At 34.8% G+C, this 19,934-nt stretch overlaps 3 protein-coding genes across 4 annotated transcripts; all 3 read left to right on the top strand.

Moving 5' to 3' along the window:
• Window positions 1–3,207: 3,207 nt before the first annotated feature.
• On the top strand, window positions 3,208–4,540 carry LOC129579722 (uncharacterized oxidoreductase TM_0325-like). 2 transcript variants are annotated; one of them, XM_055469893.1, is made up of 4 exons: window positions 3,208–3,879; window positions 3,982–4,108; window positions 4,210–4,294; window positions 4,373–4,540. In XM_055469893.1, exons 1-4 carry the CDS (start codon window positions 3,360–3,362, stop codon window positions 4,403–4,405), a joined length of 765 nt encoding a protein of 254 aa, XP_055325868.1. In that variant the 5' UTR covers window positions 3,208–3,359; the 3' UTR covers window positions 4,406–4,540. The 2 variants fall into 2 exon arrangements, with proteins under 2 accessions (XP_055325868.1, XP_055325874.1); XM_055469899.1 differs by having other exon boundaries at window positions 3,352–3,879; window positions 4,039–4,108.
• A 2,759-nt stretch (window positions 4,541–7,299) lies between these two features.
• On the top strand, window positions 7,300–9,629 carry LOC129566558 (deoxynucleotidyltransferase terminal-interacting protein 1). Its single transcript, XM_055442610.1, has 6 exons — window positions 7,300–7,736; window positions 7,828–8,010; window positions 8,072–8,140; window positions 8,221–8,379; window positions 8,451–9,044; window positions 9,155–9,629. Exons 1-6 carry the CDS (start codon window positions 7,581–7,583, stop codon window positions 9,437–9,439), a joined length of 1,446 nt encoding a protein of 481 aa, XP_055298585.1. The 5' UTR covers window positions 7,300–7,580; the 3' UTR covers window positions 9,440–9,629.
• Window positions 9,630–14,873: 5,244 nt separating this feature from the next.
• Window positions 14,874–17,723, top strand: LOC129568588 (EF-hand domain-containing protein 1-like). The gene is made up of 8 exons (XM_055446705.1): window positions 14,874–15,016; window positions 15,129–15,348; window positions 15,422–15,580; window positions 15,680–15,756; window positions 15,854–15,931; window positions 16,034–16,445; window positions 16,533–16,872; window positions 16,958–17,723. The coding sequence occupies exons 1-8, from the start codon at window positions 14,874–14,876 to the stop codon at window positions 17,134–17,136; spliced, it is 1,608 nt and encodes a 535-aa protein (XP_055302680.1). The 3' UTR covers window positions 17,137–17,723.
• Window positions 17,724–19,934: the final 2,211 nt, after the last annotated feature.

Here is a 19,934-nt window from a genome sequence, read left to right as displayed (position 1 = left end):
TTTTTTTTCAAATCACGAATTCAATTCCAGAAAGAGAGATGAGTTTTAAAAATAAATTCGTAATTGTAACTGGCGCAAGTAATGGAATTGGAAGGGGTGCAGCAATTCATTTGGAAAAAAGAAACCAGGAGCGATTGAACGAAGTGAAACAGCAACTTATTGCAAATGGATCTTCGGGGCGACACGTGACAAAAGCTAGGGGCTTATGTGTCGTACGAATCAGTGTGAATCAGTGCGAATCTCACGAGTCATTTCAAAACATATGGGCAACTGCACGAATCTTACGAGTTTATATGAAGATTCGCGAGTCCTTCACGAGTCTCTCATATAAATTGGCGAATCACTGAACGAAACTATGAAATGTCAACGAGCATGCCAGTTGAACTCACAATTCACTCAATAATCGACTACTAAATCAACTTTTTGTCATTAAAAATATTTATATTGTCACATTTTGACTGCAAGAAAATTAAAATTAATACAAAATTTTAAAATGGTTGGTTTCGAAATGTTTTTTTTATTTTTTTAAGGCAGACAATAATGTATTTGATGTTTTGGGTGTTGAAATCCCGAGAAAAAAACAGTCTTTGCTTGTCGATCGACTTTGGCTCTTATTTACATAGAGAATATCGCTGAAATTGGTGGAATTCATAAACGAAAATCGTGAAATGTTAGTTGAATCTATTTATGAAAATATTATTCCATCCAAATTTTTGGCAGCGCATCGAATCTTCATACGGAATATGTCAAGTTATATAGATCAACTAAAAAATCGTGAATTTGAACACAAAATGGATTTATCACAATTCCCGAACCCATCAAAATGCTTCATTCAAACAATTCAATCTGATGAAAATAAAAATGTCGAAGCATTTTTTTTACACTGAACACATTAAGTCATTCTCCACATATATTCATATGATGTATGGCAAATCTTGTTATAAATCATTAATGGTTGACTTGCCCATTCCAAAAATAAGTGCAGTTCGTATGTTTCATAAAACATTTCGTGGATCTTAGTTCCATTGTCAATTTAATACATTTCATTTTCAATTCACATCCATTCCAGTTGCCTATATTAAACAGAATAAGAAAAAAATTATAGAACACAAGCTGAGATCCGAATGGTTTGCAATGTGTATATAAGCTAATTTGCATCGACTCGCGGATTTGCTATAAATGCCATACACTTTCTATGCTATGACTTGTGTATATATTTGTATGAATTCGTTCGAGTCTTCACGAATCTCCGTAAATTGGTGCGAGTCAGTGCGAGTTACTTGCAATTCAGCGCAAATCATTTTTAATTTACATGAAAATCATACGAGTCTTGCTGACTCGTGACGACAAATAAGCCCCTAGGACAAAAGACTCGGAGAAAATTATCAACGAAAATGTCAAGCATTTTGGAAAAATAAATGTTTTGATAAATAATGCGGGAATGATAACGGAGAAAAGTATTGAAAACGTCACAATGGAGGCGTTTGATAAAACGATCGATGCAAATCTACGAACCCAAGCGCGACTCCACACTTAGCTTCTAAATGTGACACCGTAGTAAGTGTGGGCATACGTTTTGCGAATAAGCGACAAAGAGAATGGAAACAAGTGCGCGTGTGGTAGTGAGTAGCCTGATCCGATGCTACTCAATGTAGCGACTAATACACGCGCACTTGTTTCCATTCTCTTTGTCGTTTATTCGCAAAATGTATGCCCACACTTACTACGGTGTCACATTTAGAAGCTAAGTGTGGAGTCGCGCTTGGGAAGTGCCGTACAATTGACTCGAGAATCCATTCCATATCTTGAGCAAACAAAAGTTAACATTTTGAATGTGAGTCCCAATTAACTTTCCTTTTGTGTTTCAAACAACGGTCCTATTCTTTTTGACTTTGACAACTGATATTGAGCGCAAACACCACCTAGATAATCTAAGGCTAATGACAATACAATCAAGTACACTCTCCGTTCTGTCAAACGTCACACTGAAGTATAACATACAGACATAACGAATTCGCTATCGGTTCTTTAGATGGTGCTTCGGTCAACCGAGTTCCAAGCAAATACATGTATCAGTATACAAAGCATTCCACGTTTGGTTTCAAAAGCTGCATTGGATCAACTGACCAAACGTTCATGATTGGTATTGACTCCAAAAGGAATACGAGGTAGGTGGAGGCAAGGCTTGAATAAAAACGCAATACGATTTAATCTGCGATTTTTTTGTGTCAGTGAACGCTATTAACCTAGCTGCTCTACAAAGGACTCATACAAATCCCGTTACCCAGTCGGTCGTGTTGGCGAATGTGATGATACAACCGCTGCAATTGAATATTTAATCAGCGATCAAGTTTCGTTCATCACTGGTGTTTTGTTGCCGATTCATGACGGTGCAATTATTGCTGGAAAATAAGATTTAAATCGGTGAACCCGTATCAGTATTTTGATGAATTTAAAGATTATTTATATCAGTTTATCTTTCTTATCGCTTGAAATAGCCAAATTTGTCCGATTGTGATTTGTGGTTATCTTGCGGATACTACAAATGAAAAATAAAACAATATTTTTGACATTGATTAAACGGTTGAGCTACGTTATAAATCATGTGCAGTTTTCTGTTGTTTTATAGCTTTGATCACAACGACCCTAAAATATATATTATCATGTGGAGCAAATACAATGTAGAAAGATCATAGTGATAGGATTGAATAGAATAAAAACCATCAATTTGAATTGCTGACAAAACAATATAAATATATATATATATGATCCATTGCGACAAACGAATTCCCTCAGAATATTTTAGTTTTAAAGTGAAACAAAGTTTTTTTTTCATATGGAGTTGTTGTTGTACACCCTGTATAAAAAAAATTTATGTTGCACTTTGAAACTAAAATATTTTGGGAAAATTTGTTTATCGCAAGGGTTCATATGTACCATATTGTGGTGTATTCTAAACTTGTATTTTATCGAAAGAATGAGAGAAATTATCTTTATCTCGGTGTTATTTAGCTTCGATTATTCGAATACAAGAGCATTGTGTATACACGCTACTAATTTGTATTTTATCACTTTAAACGAGTAAGTTATCGTAAAACCTCAAATGTTCATTTTGATAATAACACTTACTCACATTCTACATTGTATAGCCAACGCAAACCACATCAATGCAAGCTTGCATAGAAGTATTGAGAAATACTTTTCTGTTCCATTTACGATATAGATATTGCTCTTTACGCTATATAAACAACCCTTCTTCTCGTTGCACAGTTAGTTTTGAATCAAACGTTCAACACTTTGGAAGTTCAAGTGTCGAAAATTATTATCTATCGATTGTTTAAGAAAAAAACCACTTGAGAATGAGTTTCGCAAACAAAGTGGTCTTAGTAACGGGAGCAAGCAGTGGGATCGGCGCTGGAGCTGCGGAGCATTTGGCGAAAAAAGGTGCGAGTGTTGCTTTGGTCGGTCGCAACGAAAGAAAATTGAATGAAGTTTGTGAACGAATTAAAAGTGCCGGTTCACCGACTCCGTTTGTGGTCGTGGCAGATATCACAGTTGATGCCGTACGTATAATCAACGAAACGACAAATCATTTCGGTCAACTGGATATCTTGATTAACAACGCCGGCATCCAATCACATAATACGATTGAAAACATCGATTTGGACGAGTATGATCGCATCATGAGAACAAATGTGAGAAGTGTTATAGAGCTTACGAAATTGGCAGTACCTCAGCTGGAAAAAACGAAGGGGAATATTTTGAATGTTTCTAGCTCCTGTGGGCTGAGAGTAAAACCAAATCTCTTTGCATATTGCATTTCAAAAGCAGCGGTCAATCAGCTGACAAAGAGCGCAGCATTAGATTTGGCTCCAAAAGGTAACCGGCTTGTAGTTAAATAACTTTTCATAGAATAAAATCTCGAATAAAAAAAAGGAAGTAATTCTGATTTATAAAAGTAACCGTTTTTGGGTTCTAAAGGTATAAGAGTCAACGCAATAAATCCCGTGGTTATCAAAACATCAATTTTTGAAACAGGTTTCGGCATGAGTTCACAGCAAATCGATGAGTTTTATGCAAAGCATAGCGCCTTGTACCCGCTGCGCAGGTATATTTTGAAGAATTTTGGATTATCTTTTGTTTCACTTTGCAAATCAGTTGCACACAAATGAAATGATGCTTTAATTGCAATGTTTTTGTTCTGCGCAGAGTTGGTGAAGTATCTGATACATCGGCTGCAATCGAATATTTGGTTAGCGATCATGCATCGTTTATCACGGGTGCTCTGCTGCCAGTAAGTAATTTTTGTGACAGCCAGCTCATACATAAGAAACGTTGTTATTAACTCCTTTTGATCGGTATTCCTTTGTAGGTGGACGGCGGAGCTTTGACGGCTGGACAATAACATTTATAACATATTTGCATTTCGGTTATTGTTAGCAATAAAATGATGTTGATGATGTTCAAAAAGTCAAAAACCAGTCTCAAACCATCAATAAAATTTCAATTGATTTTCACATTTGAAAATTGTTCAGTTTAATTATGCTTTTATTTTTAATTCAAATGAAATGATATTAAATTTGAAAATATTTCAAACCGGTATTTTTTTTGGCACTACATGAAATGTAGAGCTACTAATCTGCTTTTTTTTCCACATACTTTTTGAGTGATGAAACAAATAATGGTGAATTTGAATTTTATGCTCATATTTTTTATTAAATTTGAAACAGGTGCATTAACGACAAATAAGTGTACAACATCTCAAAGCGCCAATGGAATTTTTATTATCAAATGTTTTTTTTTAAATTACATTAATTTTTCGTATAGTATTTGAACAGAATTAAAGTTGAGTCTTGAACAGAATTAAAGTGATTTTAGATTCTATGCTCATATTATTTATTTAATTTAAACCAAAGGCGGTATATTTCAAAAAAGAAATAAAACCAAGATCTTGTGATTCATTTTGAAAATAAATATATTACTTCAAAGTTACTTTGATGAAATACATTTCATGTAGTGCGCCAAAAAAATAGTTTGTTGCGAAACAACAAAATAGATTAAATAACTAAAAACTCAAGAACGCAGAGCGTAGCGAAGCGAAGCCCTGCGGTCTTGTTTTACTCTAAGTGGATATTGGTTGCCCAACGGCAAATAAAGTAAAAAATATTTTTGCATCGTGACATTAAAAATTTTCTTCCCTTTGTACTTTGTACGCGATACATGCTGTAGTTGCTCCCACTCTCTTTGTGTGGTATTAACATCGAAATCAAAAACGATTTTCGTCCGAATATTATGAATAAATGAGAGCAACATTGGTCTATTTTTGGGATTATTACATTGAAGTTCATGGTATTATTACTTTTGGTTAGTTGCATTGAAATTCGTTATGCTCTCGTTCGCCCCGCAACTCGTGGAATTCGTCAACTTTCATTGGGATACAAAACAGGTGAGTATTTTGCATTTAATAATGCTCCAAGAACTAATTTTGTTGATCTTTGATTTAGGTTTGTTGAACGTTTTTCAACAGTGAATCGCACCTTTGCAATTGGTTATCTTCTGTTCATATTGCTTGGTTCAAATTCTTGAAACTTTGTCGTAATCGAAAACTTTGGACTAATTCGTTGCTTCTTCAAAAAATAATTTGAAGAAAATATCGTTTTGAACACTAAAAAGACTGCAAACAATACAAAATATCGACAGTGTAGTAAGAATCTAGGGCGCATAATATTGATGAAATCAAATCGGACTGACTTGGGATTGGACTTGTTTATTTTCAGTGAAAATGCAACTATTTTGACGTTGAGAACTTGACAGCTCATTTGTTTTCATTTTTAACATTTTTTTTTTTTTATTATTTTCGATGACATTTCAATCTGATAACAATCGATCTGCTCTGAACTTGTCTCTTTCAATATATTCAACTATGCGAATGAAATACTAACATTTTTCATGAAATAAAGATCGATTAATTAACGATAGTGCATAATGCACATCAGTGCCGAGTTAACAAAATTTTGCGCCCGAGGCAAAAATGATTTTGGTGCCCCTTGCAATTTTTTCCCGTTATATATACAAATAATTATTGATAAAATGAACGTGCATATCGAATGCGAGCGGTAGCGAGCAAATTTTTTTTAGAAATACCATTTTTGGGCCCATTTTTGGCTGCGTGTTTTCTTTTTCAGATTATTAAAAAAAAAAATCCCATGCTTGTGGTGCCCCCAAGAACGTGGTGCCCGAGGCAACTGCCTCATTTGCCATATGGCTAACTCGGCACTGATGCACATTATGTTTCATTATGAAGTAACAAGCTGCAAAAAAGTAATAAGAAGCGATCTTGACTCATCAACTTGAATAATCAGCAATAAAATTCTTCAAACTTGTGAAATTTTGTTGGGGCGATAGATATGTACAGCTAGCTCGTGGCTTGCCGTGGCCAAGTGTGTATATATAAATAATATTTTTATTATATCGTTCTGAAGCTATTATTTTATTGCCTACCTTGTACCTACTATAATGAAAACTGATTGTTCGAAGCAATTTGCCTCCGTTTCAGAAACCAAAAAATCGTCAGCCGGATCAAATCATTATTTATATCGTCAGATGTGGAAGATTCACAGAAATGCAATCATCGTTTGTACAAAATCTACTAATCCAATCGAATTTTATTACAAATTGACCTTTACTATGCTGATGATGAAGTTAAATAATTTGAAGATTCTTCAGTACACTAAAATGCGCAAATACACTGAAAAATTAATGGAAAAAATGTAACCAAAGCAAATGGTGCGGTAAAGCACACTCAAATTCAGTCTTTGCTCAACAGATGGCATGTTGTAAAAGCAAAAAGCATCACTGGAATAACTGGAATAAAAAAGTACATTCACCTTGAATAGATGCCGCTACTACAGCCGCCCTATAAATCTCTGTAATTTGCTTAAAATCAAAATAAATCTATGGTAAAGTGCATAGCCCTTAACATCTTATCTATAATTCTGAATAATATAGATTGCTAGTTAGTTTATTACATTCAAATCACTAATAAACGTTACTTTTGGGAATCTGGAAAGCAAAATTTGGAAATTTCCATTCGGAAATCTAAACATTGGAATAAGATGAAACTAATCTCGTTTTTTGTCTTCATTCAAATTACTATATCACGCATCATATGCATCAATACATTGCGACAATTTTCGTTACCAAAAAGATCCCAAAAACAAACCTAAACACACATTTAAAACCCGAAGAAACTAAATAATTTCATTCTTGGACTGACCAATTTTTCAAACTGGAAAATCATCTGCCCCTTTAAATTTTGTGACAAGTGATAAGACATTGTCACGCAGCATCCCTTAAATGCTGTCAATTGGCCATGTTGGTAGCATTGCATCCAAATGAAAACATTTGATAAAAGATTTTCCTTCCAAATAAATTTCAGGCCGAGAAATTGTTTCTATTGAAAACGTTGTATTTCTTAAATGTGCACAATAAAACGTGATTTGATTTATAGACTTAATCGTGTTGAATAAGAGTATTTTGGAAATTACACACAAAAGTACAGAGTATTGGTGAAAAGAAGCATGGTAATGAACACGAATCAATCGATGGAAAGCTTTCCGCTTCAGCATATATCATCGTCGGAGGATTCGAGCAGTTCGTGGCAAATGGTGACTAATTCAATGAATTCAAGTCAAAATTCACAATCGACGTCCAATGGAACTACGTCAACTGCGAAAGTAAGGAGAAATGAATCATAATCAAATTAAAAATAGAGTAATATCTGGGAATGTTCACATCGGTTGATGAAATATTTTGTATTTTTGATAGAAATTGCAAAACAGTGAACTGAGCGAAGTTGTATTGAAGGAGCTGCGTCGTCGATATAATGGGCGCAGTTCAATGAATGAAACTGAACTGGAAACCGCTCAGCAATCGATGAACTTGATGCGACAGAATGTACAGCACTTGTTTGATAACGAGATTCAAGCCATTGTACAGAAATACGTTGAGGCAAGTGAATTGTTGTAGCTTCGTCAAGAGCGTGTATGTAATGTTAGCAATTAAATTTCAGACATACTTCGAGCCAGCTTTAAAGAACATCAAAGAAAATCTAGAAAACTCAGGAATTACAGACCAATACGTGAGTTCAACTGGAGAATTTCAGTAGATTCAGAATTGAGATTTTTTTGAAAATTCAATTGATTTTTCTTTCCCTCACAGTTGAAAAAGATGTGCTGTGATTTACTTGAAAATACCAAACAAACCTATAAAACGTCAAATGGAGTAACACTTGAGCCAACTTCGTCGAATGAAGTGGTTGTTGCGCCAAAACCACTGGAAAATAACACTCTGGAACAAGTGTTTTTTTCCTACACGAATGTACGGTCTTTTTCACACTCCATTGGCCAAACAAATAACAGTTAATGAAATTGTATTCAATTGTTTTGCAGGCGCCAATCAAACGAAAAGATTCTGCGGTAACATTACAACGAAGCCAAAGCACTGACCACAGTCCACTGCACAAAAGATCGCCGATAACTTTTCAAAACAAATGCATCACCGCCACCCGACCGGGTCAAATCATTTTAAGTGTGACTTTGACTACGGACACGTTATTTACATTTGACTTTAAGGTGCACGAAGCATTCGATTACGGGCCAAATGATCGTTTAATAAACAAATATCCAGACTTGATACGTTACATCATCGATGTCCAAGACAAAGATTGGTTCATACAGCAACGGATTCTCTCACCAATTCATCGTACATCGCAAATAATGCTGTTCACTATTGAAGAGGTGAACCGAATTGCACATTCGGATATTCTAAGAAATCAACCTTACCGGAAACCAATCGAACTACTTGGATTCAAAATACCCGAGTTTATGCTGCAAAAGATGCGAAAGTTTATCTGTGAACACGGCGAAAACAGTAAAAAAATCATTACGAATACGATTCAACCGAAAGTTTCGTTGTCGGCTCTTTTGTCAGCTACACCAAAACCAACCGCCATCAAAACCATTCAATCAATTAAACCGATTTTGGTAACGAACTATTTGTTTTTCTTATGCGCATAATTTTCTCATGACATCATCATTTAGTATCAACATCACAAATGAATACATATACAATTATTTTGCTTCCTACTTCTTAGAAGCCTCAATTGGCAAACACCACGTCACTGTCGTCAATGATTTCGTCCATGAGAGCAAATTCACAACCGACCACCGTTTTGCTGGTTGACACAAGCGGAAATGGATCAAAAACGGCAACCATTACCAGCGCATTCATCACATCATCAGACGAAGGCTCCATCAATTCGCCTGTCATCGCACGGAGCTCATTAAGTTCATCGCATGCCACTTTATCGGCATTGTTATCGAATTCACCCACCGAAAAAACACTGAATTCAATTGTCTTAAACGAAATCAACGACTAAATTGACAACGGGACAGTTTAATAGCGCACACGGTTTTTCATTGGGTTTTTTTTTTCTCTCTACAAATTCCAAACGAAATCCATACGAAAAACAACAGAAAAAAAAAATCAAGAAACAAAACACTCAGGTCAAGCAAATTAACCAGTTGATTGCGTTATCATATTATTAGTTTCTAGTAGATACCTGTTGATGACCATTTTATTGACAACACGTGAATTAAAAGCGGATGCGAATCGCGTTTCTTCTTTTTTTTTTAAAGAAGATACTTGGCGTTTTTATTGAGTAGAAGTATGATTTACATGTGAACTTTGCTATAATGCGACATAATGGGCCAATTGAAATGAAACTAATTATCATAAAATTATGCTATTAAGTTTTAAAGTTATGTGGAATGACACACAGAGAACGAATTTGGATGGGCGTGCGTATCAAACACCACGGAAACACTTAATTGAAATCACGCTTGAAAATTTTATTTATCTCTTGAAGATCGGTTGGATTGTGTGCTCAAGAGACACTTAAATGTCTTTTCATTTTTGGTGTAACTATCAAGAGGTGTCAAAGGTTTTGTTCGAGGTTAAATTGCTTCGGTTTGGAGATTAACTTGAAAATTGGTCATTGTTCTTATTGAATGGGAAATAAACTACGTAGAATCATTCTTAGGAAGCAGCGCTCCCTTTCAGTCAATTTTGTAAGTTGGCGAGTGTCCTGAATAAGGATTTCGTAGTTTAATGGAAAATATCCTTCTTTAGCTTCGGCTTGAACCAAACCACTTTTTAGCTTCGTTGGTGCATTTTTGATGCAGTAGGTCAACATCGTCACAATGACGGAATGCTCTGATTTCAATACACAACATATTGAATACCATTATTGTTCTAATGCAACTCGAAAAAATTTCTTTTTTTCATTTAATCTGCATGATATTCTGTTGTTTGTCGATGGAGAAGAGCCAAAGAAAAAAAAAGCATTTAAACAAAATAGCAATTTCAGGCCAATTGAGATGATTTATAATATCACGACACAATGGCAACATTTACCGTCTCTTTGTGCTGCTATTATTCGCCACATATAATGTATGAAATTCTTTTGGCGCCTCAAAAACACACCACACCGTTCACCCATTCATATTTTTTTTGTATGTTGTTGTTGTAAGTTCACAAAGTTGCTATTGTTATTCCACCGAAAAATTTATATTGGCCCATAACTCGTGGCATCGTTCTTTTTTTTGTTTGAAAAAGAGGAAAAAAAAATGTAAACAACCAATTTCGTCTGAATGTGGATATCAATAGACTTAGCTAACGAAAGACGTTTATCAAGCGAGTGAAATAACAGCACACACATTAACAGAGAATCTGCGCGGGAGCGGAGTCACTTTTGCGATCTCGTAATCAATTTTTCGGATTATGAGTTTGCGAAAAATGAAAGTCAAGAAAAATCCAGAGCCAGAATGCACTGACATTGTTCAAATCGTCGGAAATGCCAGCCAGTCAGCCAGCCAGCCAGCCGAATGAAATTCGATTTCAACAAATTGATATTATGCCATTTATTCACGCATGCAAAAGTTTGTCTTCCGCATTAGTGTGAGCGCGGCCGAGAGAGAGAGAGAAAGGAAGAGAAAAACCGAGAAATACACCATCGAGTATTCTAATTTTCATATCTATTCGTTTTCCACTGAAAAACCGTTGCCATCGTTGCCGTTGCCGTTGCCGCGACGAACAAATTGCTTTGGTGGTGAATGGCAATAACATAGCTCATACAGCTCTGCAATCAATTGCACCGTACATGTAAATTAAAGTGGAAAGTATTTTTCTGTAGCAAAAGCACAAGATATTTGCAGTCACGACTATTTCCTTTGGATTTTTCAAATATTCTTCAGTGTTTGCTCTTTTTAAAGCAAACATACCAACGAAGAAGACGGTGACGACGACAGCGATGCTGGTGATGATGATGAAAAAACAACAACCCATACCCAACCGTTTTCATTTAATTGAATGGGTTTTGCTTTCCATTTCGGTTTTAAGTACACTACCCAACCAAATTATGTAATTGAAATGGCACACAAATCATCGATAACATGCGGAATCTTCTTTTTCTTCATTCAGCATTTCGGTCAGCCTTGATGGGTGTTCACTTCTTTGACTCAACTCTTGTGCCAGTTTATTGTCTCAACACTCACCAAAGTTGGAAAAGAAAAAGAAAAAACGAAATAAAAAGAGCAAAAGAGAATAGAAAGAAGTCATTCCATTCATACACAACAGCGTACCGCATCATCTCTCACCTTTAAAGTAATAATTCGCGATCACCGCCAGAATTCGAGGAAATATTATTAAATAAACGCATTCAATAGACGACTATTACTGTTAAGTGGAACTGTAACAACACGCTCGTGAATCGTTTGTTGACTCACGTTGTAAAATTCTTTTCAGTTTCGAGAGATGAAATTGAATATGTAACTTTTTTTTCATGCGCTCTATTTGATGCGATAATTTTTTTCGTCCGTTGATGCAATTCCTCTTCGGCCATAAAAGATGAAGAGAAAAAAAAAACAATCATCGATTCAATTCTGAATGTAAGAAGTGGAGAAAAAAAAATCTTATCTTTTGATGCATGTTGAATAGATCCACGTGCAGTTAGCTGCAATTTTTTTTAAATTTATGTTCAAAGCGAACAAACGAAAAAAAAAAACGAAGAAGAAAGAAAAGAGCACGGCCAATTCTTAATAGCTACGTGCATAGATGACGAAGAAAAAAACCACAATACAATTAAGTTTTTTTTTGTTCGCTGCAGGTTAGTCTCTATCAAAAGCCGCATTCAGTGGCAAATACACGAACACAAAAGAGCCGATATTGCTAGCTGAACCATAAACATGTAGGGGAAAACTGAGTGACTTTTATCTGGCAGGTGAAATCTCTGTGTCTGAACGTAAAAGAAATATTTCAACGTTGAGATCTTTGCGATAAAAATTGTGGTTTATGGGTCATCGCAGAACACATGTACGCAAAAAAAAAGAAACAAACATGTGTAAATTAGACTCCTTGAACCTGTGTTAAGAATTTCCCTTTTTTTTCAATTAATGCAATTTCCATTCATTTGCATGTACACATTTCAGTGGCTGTTTTTTTTTCTTCTTCTTTCAGATGACACCCAAACCCCTCGTTAATCAAAACAAGAAACACCAAGTAGCATCTTTGGTTGGTTTACAGCATTTATGCTTTAATCTCAATACTGAAAAGTGATTGTTCCATCGCAATTCAGCTAGTATGACTGACAAATTGGCTGTGTATGTAGCACTACAAATGAGAAGGTTATGTCAAACGATATTCTTTGTAATGAAAAAAAAAAACGAAACAACAATCGTTTGTGCTGAGGATTTGCAATGTGAGTGTGTGTTTTGCTTGAAGCCACCAAAGAGAGTGAATTTACGATTTCGATGATAAGGTCGTAGGTAGCTATTTGTTTTTGCTTCATCCGTAATCTCTCTGTCATCGATGAAACGTACGTCATAAATATTGTGTTTAAACTACAATTATCTGTCTTCAATACGGCCAGAATTCCATGGGGCTCCCATTTGATTCACATAAACCATTCAGCAAGCGATTTGTAAATCTCTCATACTTAACACATTTATCATTACTCGTCGCCATCGTCGTTGTTGTTGTTGTTGTATTGTTGGTGGTTTCATCATGAAATTTCATCATGTCTTTTTTTCCCTTGCTTGCCGCGTCTACTTCAAGTGTGTGAAAAATTGAGCGATTCACAAAATTTTACTCGTTCAAATGCGCACGTATATCGATTCTTTTTTTCTTTTGTTTGGATGCAAAGCCAACTTTTTTTCTGCATACAATTTACAATACAAATATTGTAATTGAAGCAATCCAAACAAAAAAGTGTGTAATATGATAGACACTCGATTCAATCGAATCAGTCAGCTGTTTTGCTAATTGAATGTTGATCGCATTTGATGTGTTTGTGTGCTACACTCTGAACATGATATTCAAACGAGATAAAGAAAATCCATAACAAAACAATGCAGAAACGTACTTGTTTTAGTTTCATCATATCTTTTCAATTCTAGGCATCATTACCTCATTTCGATACATTCGATCAGCTCAAATCGAATTGTCTTGTGCTTTAAAATGAAACCTTGCAAGTGTTTCCTCAGATTTTAATTCAATAAATACACTCCAATTGCTAATTTTTTTTCGGCCCTTTTCCAATCCAATTTTCATATTTTTTTTCTTTTTCTTCATTTCCAAATGAATATCAAGGTCAATATATTTCTGAATCGGCTTTGTGTTTGTTTTATTTTTCATCTTCATTTTTTTCGGGAGGCAAAAAAATTCAATCGAATATGGAATTCATATTACGGATCAATTGCTTCGTTTTATTGTTTTCGAAATATGTAACAAGAGGCCTAATAAGTATAATTTGCTAGAGAGAAAAAAACTAGGGGAATATCACGCAATTTTTATTCGCAAAACTTATTTCTATCTCATTTATTTCATTAAAATCTAATGAAATCTAAGCTATTTCAAATATTTCGCAAAATCTGTATTATTCACTCATATTCACCATGTGCTGACGTCATTACCGCTTCAAAAATGCTGGAAGTGGGTTTTGGTGGATCCTCAGGATCGTTCAGAACTGCTCCCGGTTCTGGAAGTGGATCCTCAGGATGGGCCAGGGCATTGTCAAACCCAGTCTGGTCCATCCTGAAGATCCACCAAAACCCACTTCCAGAATCGGGAGCAGTTCTGAACGATCCTGAGGATCCGCCAAAACCCACTTCCAACATTAAAATATCTGCAAAATCGACCAAAATGAAAAAAATCTCAGATATCTCGCATAATGTAATATAATTGAAATTAATTTTTAAAAAATGCAAAAATCAATAGAAATTCAATAGAATTTTTTGCGTGATATTCCCCTAGGAAAAAAATTTGATGAAAGTTTCATCGTGCATACAATTTGTTTTTATCGAAATTTTTACATAAAGCCAAATTTTTGAACGAGATGGTGATTTTGACATTGAAAATGCGATGACTACGGAAGCAACCAAATTCAAAAGAAAATGCAAATATGTCAATTTAAGTCAGAATCGAATTTTGTGAAAATAGGTCACGTGAAAATACATCTTCTCATTGTTCCATGAGCTGCTAAGTTACAATGCAACGCAGAGTTCATGTATTTGAAACAAACGGTTTTGTTTATGTTACCACTTTGTGTGTTCGAAGCACGACTTTTACGTTACTTAGTTACTGAAACAATCCTAACAACCGACAGCATTTTTCCAAAAGCAACGAACAACGTTTGATCGTGTGATTATAAAGAGAGCGTTAAGGTAAAACCAACGATTTGTTAGTTGTAAATTGAAATAATTCCGAATCAAGAAAAAAAAGTGTCTCAAATAAGAATTTTCGCAATCTCACCGCAGATGTTGCCCTATTATAAGTTTGACAAAATCAAACAATTCTACGGTGTACCACATACATTAGAGTATCGCAATGGATACCGAATTGCAACGGCACTGAGTCAGGAAAGTGGATGCAATCGAGTCTCGGAACTGACTAAAACATTGTAACTTTAGCAAGATAAATATTTACTTTTTATAAGCAGCCGCAATCACTCGGTGGCACTTATTTCATATGTTTTTTTTTTTCTTTTTTTCGGTTCAAAAATCCTCAAACAGACATGACTGCACTTGGATGTATGGCCGTGTGAAACCGAAACCAATTGCACCATTCAAACCCGATTTCGTACAAAATGACAAAATCATTTTGACCTTCGACGGTTTTTTTCGTCAGAAAGTTTTCGAACCGAATGCAGAGCAATATGATTTGATTCGCAAAGTTAAAATTATGTACTTTATGGTTGACGATACCATAACAGTCGTTGAGCCAGCGTACATTGTATGAGCATACTCAATATTGCTTTCATTTGAAAACTGTGGAATAGTTGAAAAGTTTCCCATTTACATTACAGAACAGTGGCTATTCACAAGGACGAATCATTCGACGTTCACGCATCACAAAAGATCCACATCGTAATTTGCATTTGACATGGAAAGATTTGAATATTGGAATTGAATTGAAAATGTTTGGAATCACTTTTCATTTGACTGACTGTGACTCATTTACGAAGGTGGATATAACTTTTATAGATTTATATTAAAATTTTAAATTTTCTTCAATCGTTGTGTTTGAAAATTATGACAAAACTATTGATATTTTCGTTGAGCAGGAGTTTCTAAAAGCGAATGGAATCGAATTGAATGACATACATGTGCCGCCGTCTGAACCACGGCTCTTTAAACAAAGGTATTTATTCACTGTCAGCACTGAATTCACTGCAGTGAGTCACTGATGGAATAAATTCATTCAAATTGACTTAAAAATGTGAAATTTATTCAAACAGGCCGGTCACAGCCCCTGTGAATCGTTCCGTATGCTTCAAAAATTCAGAAATAAGACCGAATATTGGGATTGTTTTAAGGTACTTCAACGAACTCTTTTCTGCTAATTCTTGAAAATTGCAAGCAAGTGTTCCAAAATACAAAAAAAAAAAACTAGTAAATTAAAATGCATTCACTTTCAGTTTTGAAAGCATTCGAATCGATGGAAAAAAGCAATTGCATGACTGTGTGCCATACTATATTTCATATTATTTGGAAGATGGCACCATTTCAGTGAAGGAACGCAAACACCGAGATGAGAGCTTTGATTTTTGCCCATATTTGATAAAACGGATCCGAGTGCCGCGGTATTCAAAGCAATTAATCAATAATTTGATTGTGGCAGAAGAGGAGAGTTTCAATGAACAAAAAGACGAAAGAGACTTCATTCAGCCAAGCGATTTTGTGGTTGGAAAAGAAGTGAATTTACTTGGGCATCGTTTTTTGATTCGCGATTGTGACGCACGAACACGACAATATTACGAAGATATTCTGAAGGTGCAGCAAGGCGAAAGGGTTATGATTGACAAAATTCGGCCGATCCAATTGAAAACTGTAAGATTTTTTTTCCCACATATTTTGAAATGATGTTTTAATTCATATTTGGTTTGATTTTCTCCTCCAAAAATCGAATCAATATAGGACATTCCCAAGTATATTGGTTTTGGTACACCTGAAGATTCATTGGCCTCCTGCAAAAGTCTTGTTCCAAGAGAGCCGCGTAAAAATATTGTTCGATATATTGTTAATGCGAATAAGTATCTTCGATTCGGTTGTGTGCTTGATTCTGCTCGTCCAGAAGATCAGAATCGTCAATTTATTCTCAAATATTCGTTGGCCGATGGCAAAATCGGTATTAATGAACTATCGATTACGAATTCTGGAATTCAAGGCGGAAAATACGTGTCGCCACAACTGATTGCTAAGAATGATTGCTTCAAAAACGAACCAGACTACTATACGTGCAAAGATCTTTATATCGGTGAGATTCCATCTATTCATCACAGTAAACCAATTCTTGTCCTCAAAAAGAAAATGAAAAGAGATTTTTTCACACTCGTTCGTAGGTGCAATTCTACACGTCAACTGTCGCCGTTTCATAATCACAAGTGCGGATTTGAATGATTATCGTTATATGCAAGAAAATCCTGAACTATTTTCGCAAGAAGCCATCGACAGCGTCCGAGATTACCTCATATCAACCAATTGCTTGAGTTCAAATGAAGCGCTAATATGTTCATCTTAGAATTTGGTTGCAAAGCGGAAACCGTAATTGTCTGTACATTTTCGTAGTAGAAACAGTAGGCTGAATATTGTTCGTAATATTGTATCTCGTAAGCATTGAAGAGAAGGTCGGATATTTCGTTTTTCATCACGGTGCATCTCTTTTTCGTCGAATGCAATTGATTGCAAGTACTAAATTAGCTTTCCGTATAAAGTGGTGGGTGTCTGTGGTTAGGTAATCTCGCAAACGAACTGATTAAATAAATCAATAAGAAGGTTTAGAATATTTTGTCTGATTCAATTGAGAGAAGCCCCCACTGGGCTCGAGCAAATCGTACACGTCATGCTCATCAAATATGTAAATGATAGGAATTTATGTCGGATTCGATCAGCCAATTAAAAATACATATGCCACGGCGTATCAACGGTAGTTTTGAAAGTAAAAGTTGATATGGTTTATTATGCGATCGAACCTATTGCCATTGTACAATGCGTCACATGCACAAATTAGCGAAACATTCGAAACATTTAGAATGAATAAATTGTTTACAAGCGAGGAGACGAAAATCGACTAATTCGACAAAGTAGTCACAAATTTTGTATTTATTCATTCATTCATTCATTTTGTTTTCTTTTTTTCTTCATTTTTCTGTGATTTGGTATTCAATAATATTAGACTAGAGTAACACTACTAATTTGGATGATTATTATGCAAAAAATAGATTAAAAACAAAAACGCGCATTATTGTATCAGTTATCGACACGTTATCGATTAATTGCCAAATGTTACATCAAAATTCATAAAAAAAATGCGAAAATCCACTGTAGATTTTCAAAACAACAATGATTGCCGCTACTGTTTTCTTCACAGTTAGGCTGTGGCGCCAACACCCGATCACACAGAGCATAATGATAAAGCCCATTTCAACACATCATCCAATGCCTTAATCCAATTATCTGCAACGGATATATTCAATTGACACATCATTAATATGAAAATGATTATTATATCATAAACATTCCGCACGCACCGACTTCACACAACGATTTGCATAATTTCACCGCAACAATGCTCCACGGAATAACACACATTTCCCATCGACTTGGAATTTGTGTGAAATAACGGCATTTTTTTTTGACTAAAACAGAGACCGAATTGGCTCTTGCTCATTGATTAATCATATTTTGCTTGGTGTCAACACTTTATGTAATAATTTCAAAGTGGTACAAGTTCAAATTTCGTGTCCCAGATTTAGCTTTGTACATTAATTGGAGTTTCGAATAAATAAAATTATAATTTTTGTTTTTCTCATCAAAAAAGTGTTTCTGTGCGAAGATTTCGAGTTCAAAGGTTAATCAAGACAACATCATTTTTCATCGTCTTTTTCTAATTATACAAGATCTACATTCTATATTGTAGAATATTTGACTTGTGCAACTACGATTGACGTCTAAAATTCACGTAAGATTTTGCATGAAGATTAATCAATGTAAATGTTCATATACAAAAGAACTCGTACGTTCTCTCTATAAATCTTTAGGACCCACGCGAAAAATGATTTGATTTCTCATAAAAATTGTATTTCAGCCAAAAAAAAACTATGATTCATATGATTTTGTATTAAAAACAATAAAAAAAATTTCGAAGTTTCGACAAAGTCTCAATAAAATTGTATATGTTCTGTTGCAATGCAAATTAAAAAAAAAAGTAAACGAAAAAACATGTGAAATATTCTAATTCAATGCGATGAATATAAGAATTGCCTTGGAAATCCTCTTCACATCAATCACTTATGTAACCAATATCGTAGGCTAAATGCAGTTCAATAACCAAATTATGACTGAACTTCATCTACCAAATTGTTACAAATCGATTTATCAGCTATGATGGAAGTAAAAGGAAGCTGAATCAACTGAATTATGGTATTAAATTCGATGACTTTGACGAAAAGTGGTTCCTCAGTTTCAGTTCAGCATATATACTGTCTATATTGTTTGAGCACGATCGATTTCATGGAAGAAGAAAAAAAAAGATGTGATGGTTTCAAAGTTTTTCGCGTCTTCTACACAATAAAAAATAATAATTGATTTTGCGCCAATATTTTCATTCGATAATCACGCATCAAAACAAAGTTAGCCTTTATACAGCAACCCATCGAACACGTGAATTCGGAAGGTAAAGAATTGCATTTATGCAAAAATCTGTCGTGTAATGTCTTCATCGCGAACATTGTTCGATTGTTAATTCTCGCGTTTTTGTTCCATCAAATGATTTCCTCTTCAAATTTTATTATTTTTTAATAATTTCTTTTATTAATTGAGATTAATTTTTTGCGCTCGATTTTTTCATAACTTGCGATTATATATCAATATAATATCAATTTGTTTGGTGAATGTAGTCTTAGTTGGACTCTGCCAAGGGTACTGCGATTAAAATTACTGTAAATAAACCAAAATATACGCATAATGACTCTAATTTGCGAACTATAAGTATCATCCAGAATTGTTTGTATGAAGTTCGATAAACCTGTGTAGGAATACGCTTTGAGTTCGAATACTTGTACAATGTACATGTACATACTTGTAAGGTCATCACAATTATGATAGAAAAAATATATTTCATACTCATTTGTATGCATAAAATTTCAGTACACCGTTTATTATAATCCATTGGAATGAAATTGAAATTAATGGGACAAAACGAAAATTGTTAATTTAGATTGTTCCTGATAAAAGGCTTAACCTTCGGCGCAATCGTATACAATTGGATCTGTGATCCATTGAAAGGTACTTCATTTGCAATAGTTGTGGCCTGTGACG

Source organism: Sitodiplosis mosellana, unplaced genomic scaffold (assembly GCF_009176505.1).
Source record: "Sitodiplosis mosellana isolate CC-2019 unplaced genomic scaffold, AAFC_SMos_1.0 Smas_scaffold_1, whole genome shotgun sequence".
Classification (NCBI taxonomy): domain Eukaryota; kingdom Metazoa; phylum Arthropoda; class Insecta; order Diptera; family Cecidomyiidae; genus Sitodiplosis; species Sitodiplosis mosellana.
Note: the sequence above shows the minus strand (reverse complement) of the source record. Positions and strands in the feature narration are given on the sequence as shown.

Coding starts and splice junctions, on each gene's coding strand:
- LOC129579722 (XM_055469893.1), top strand. CDS start 3,360: ATGAGTTTCGCAAACAAAGTGGTCTTAGTAACGGGAGCAAGCAGTGGG. Junction 4,109..4,209: donor GCCTTGTACCCGCTGCGCAG/GTATATTTTGAA, acceptor TGTTCTGCGCAG/AGTTGGTGAAGTATCTGATA. Junction 4,295..4,372: donor TCACGGGTGCTCTGCTGCCA/GTAAGTAATTTT, acceptor ATTCCTTTGTAG/GTGGACGGCGGAGCTTTGAC.
- LOC129566558 (XM_055442610.1), top strand. CDS start 7,581: ATGGTAATGAACACGAATCAATCGATGGAAAGCTTTCCGCTTCAGCAT. Junction 8,011..8,071: donor TTGTACAGAAATACGTTGAG/GCAAGTGAATTG, acceptor ATTAAATTTCAG/ACATACTTCGAGCCAGCTTT. Junction 8,380..8,450: donor TGTTTTTTTCCTACACGAAT/GTACGGTCTTTT, acceptor ATTGTTTTGCAG/GCGCCAATCAAACGAAAAGA.
- LOC129568588 (XM_055446705.1), top strand. CDS start 14,874: ATGTTGCCCTATTATAAGTTTGACAAAATCAAACAATTCTACGGTGTA. Junction 15,349..15,421: donor TCGTTGAGCCAGCGTACATT/GTATGAGCATAC, acceptor TTTACATTACAG/AACAGTGGCTATTCACAAGG. Junction 15,757..15,853: donor CCACGGCTCTTTAAACAAAG/GTATTTATTCAC, acceptor TTATTCAAACAG/GCCGGTCACAGCCCCTGTGA.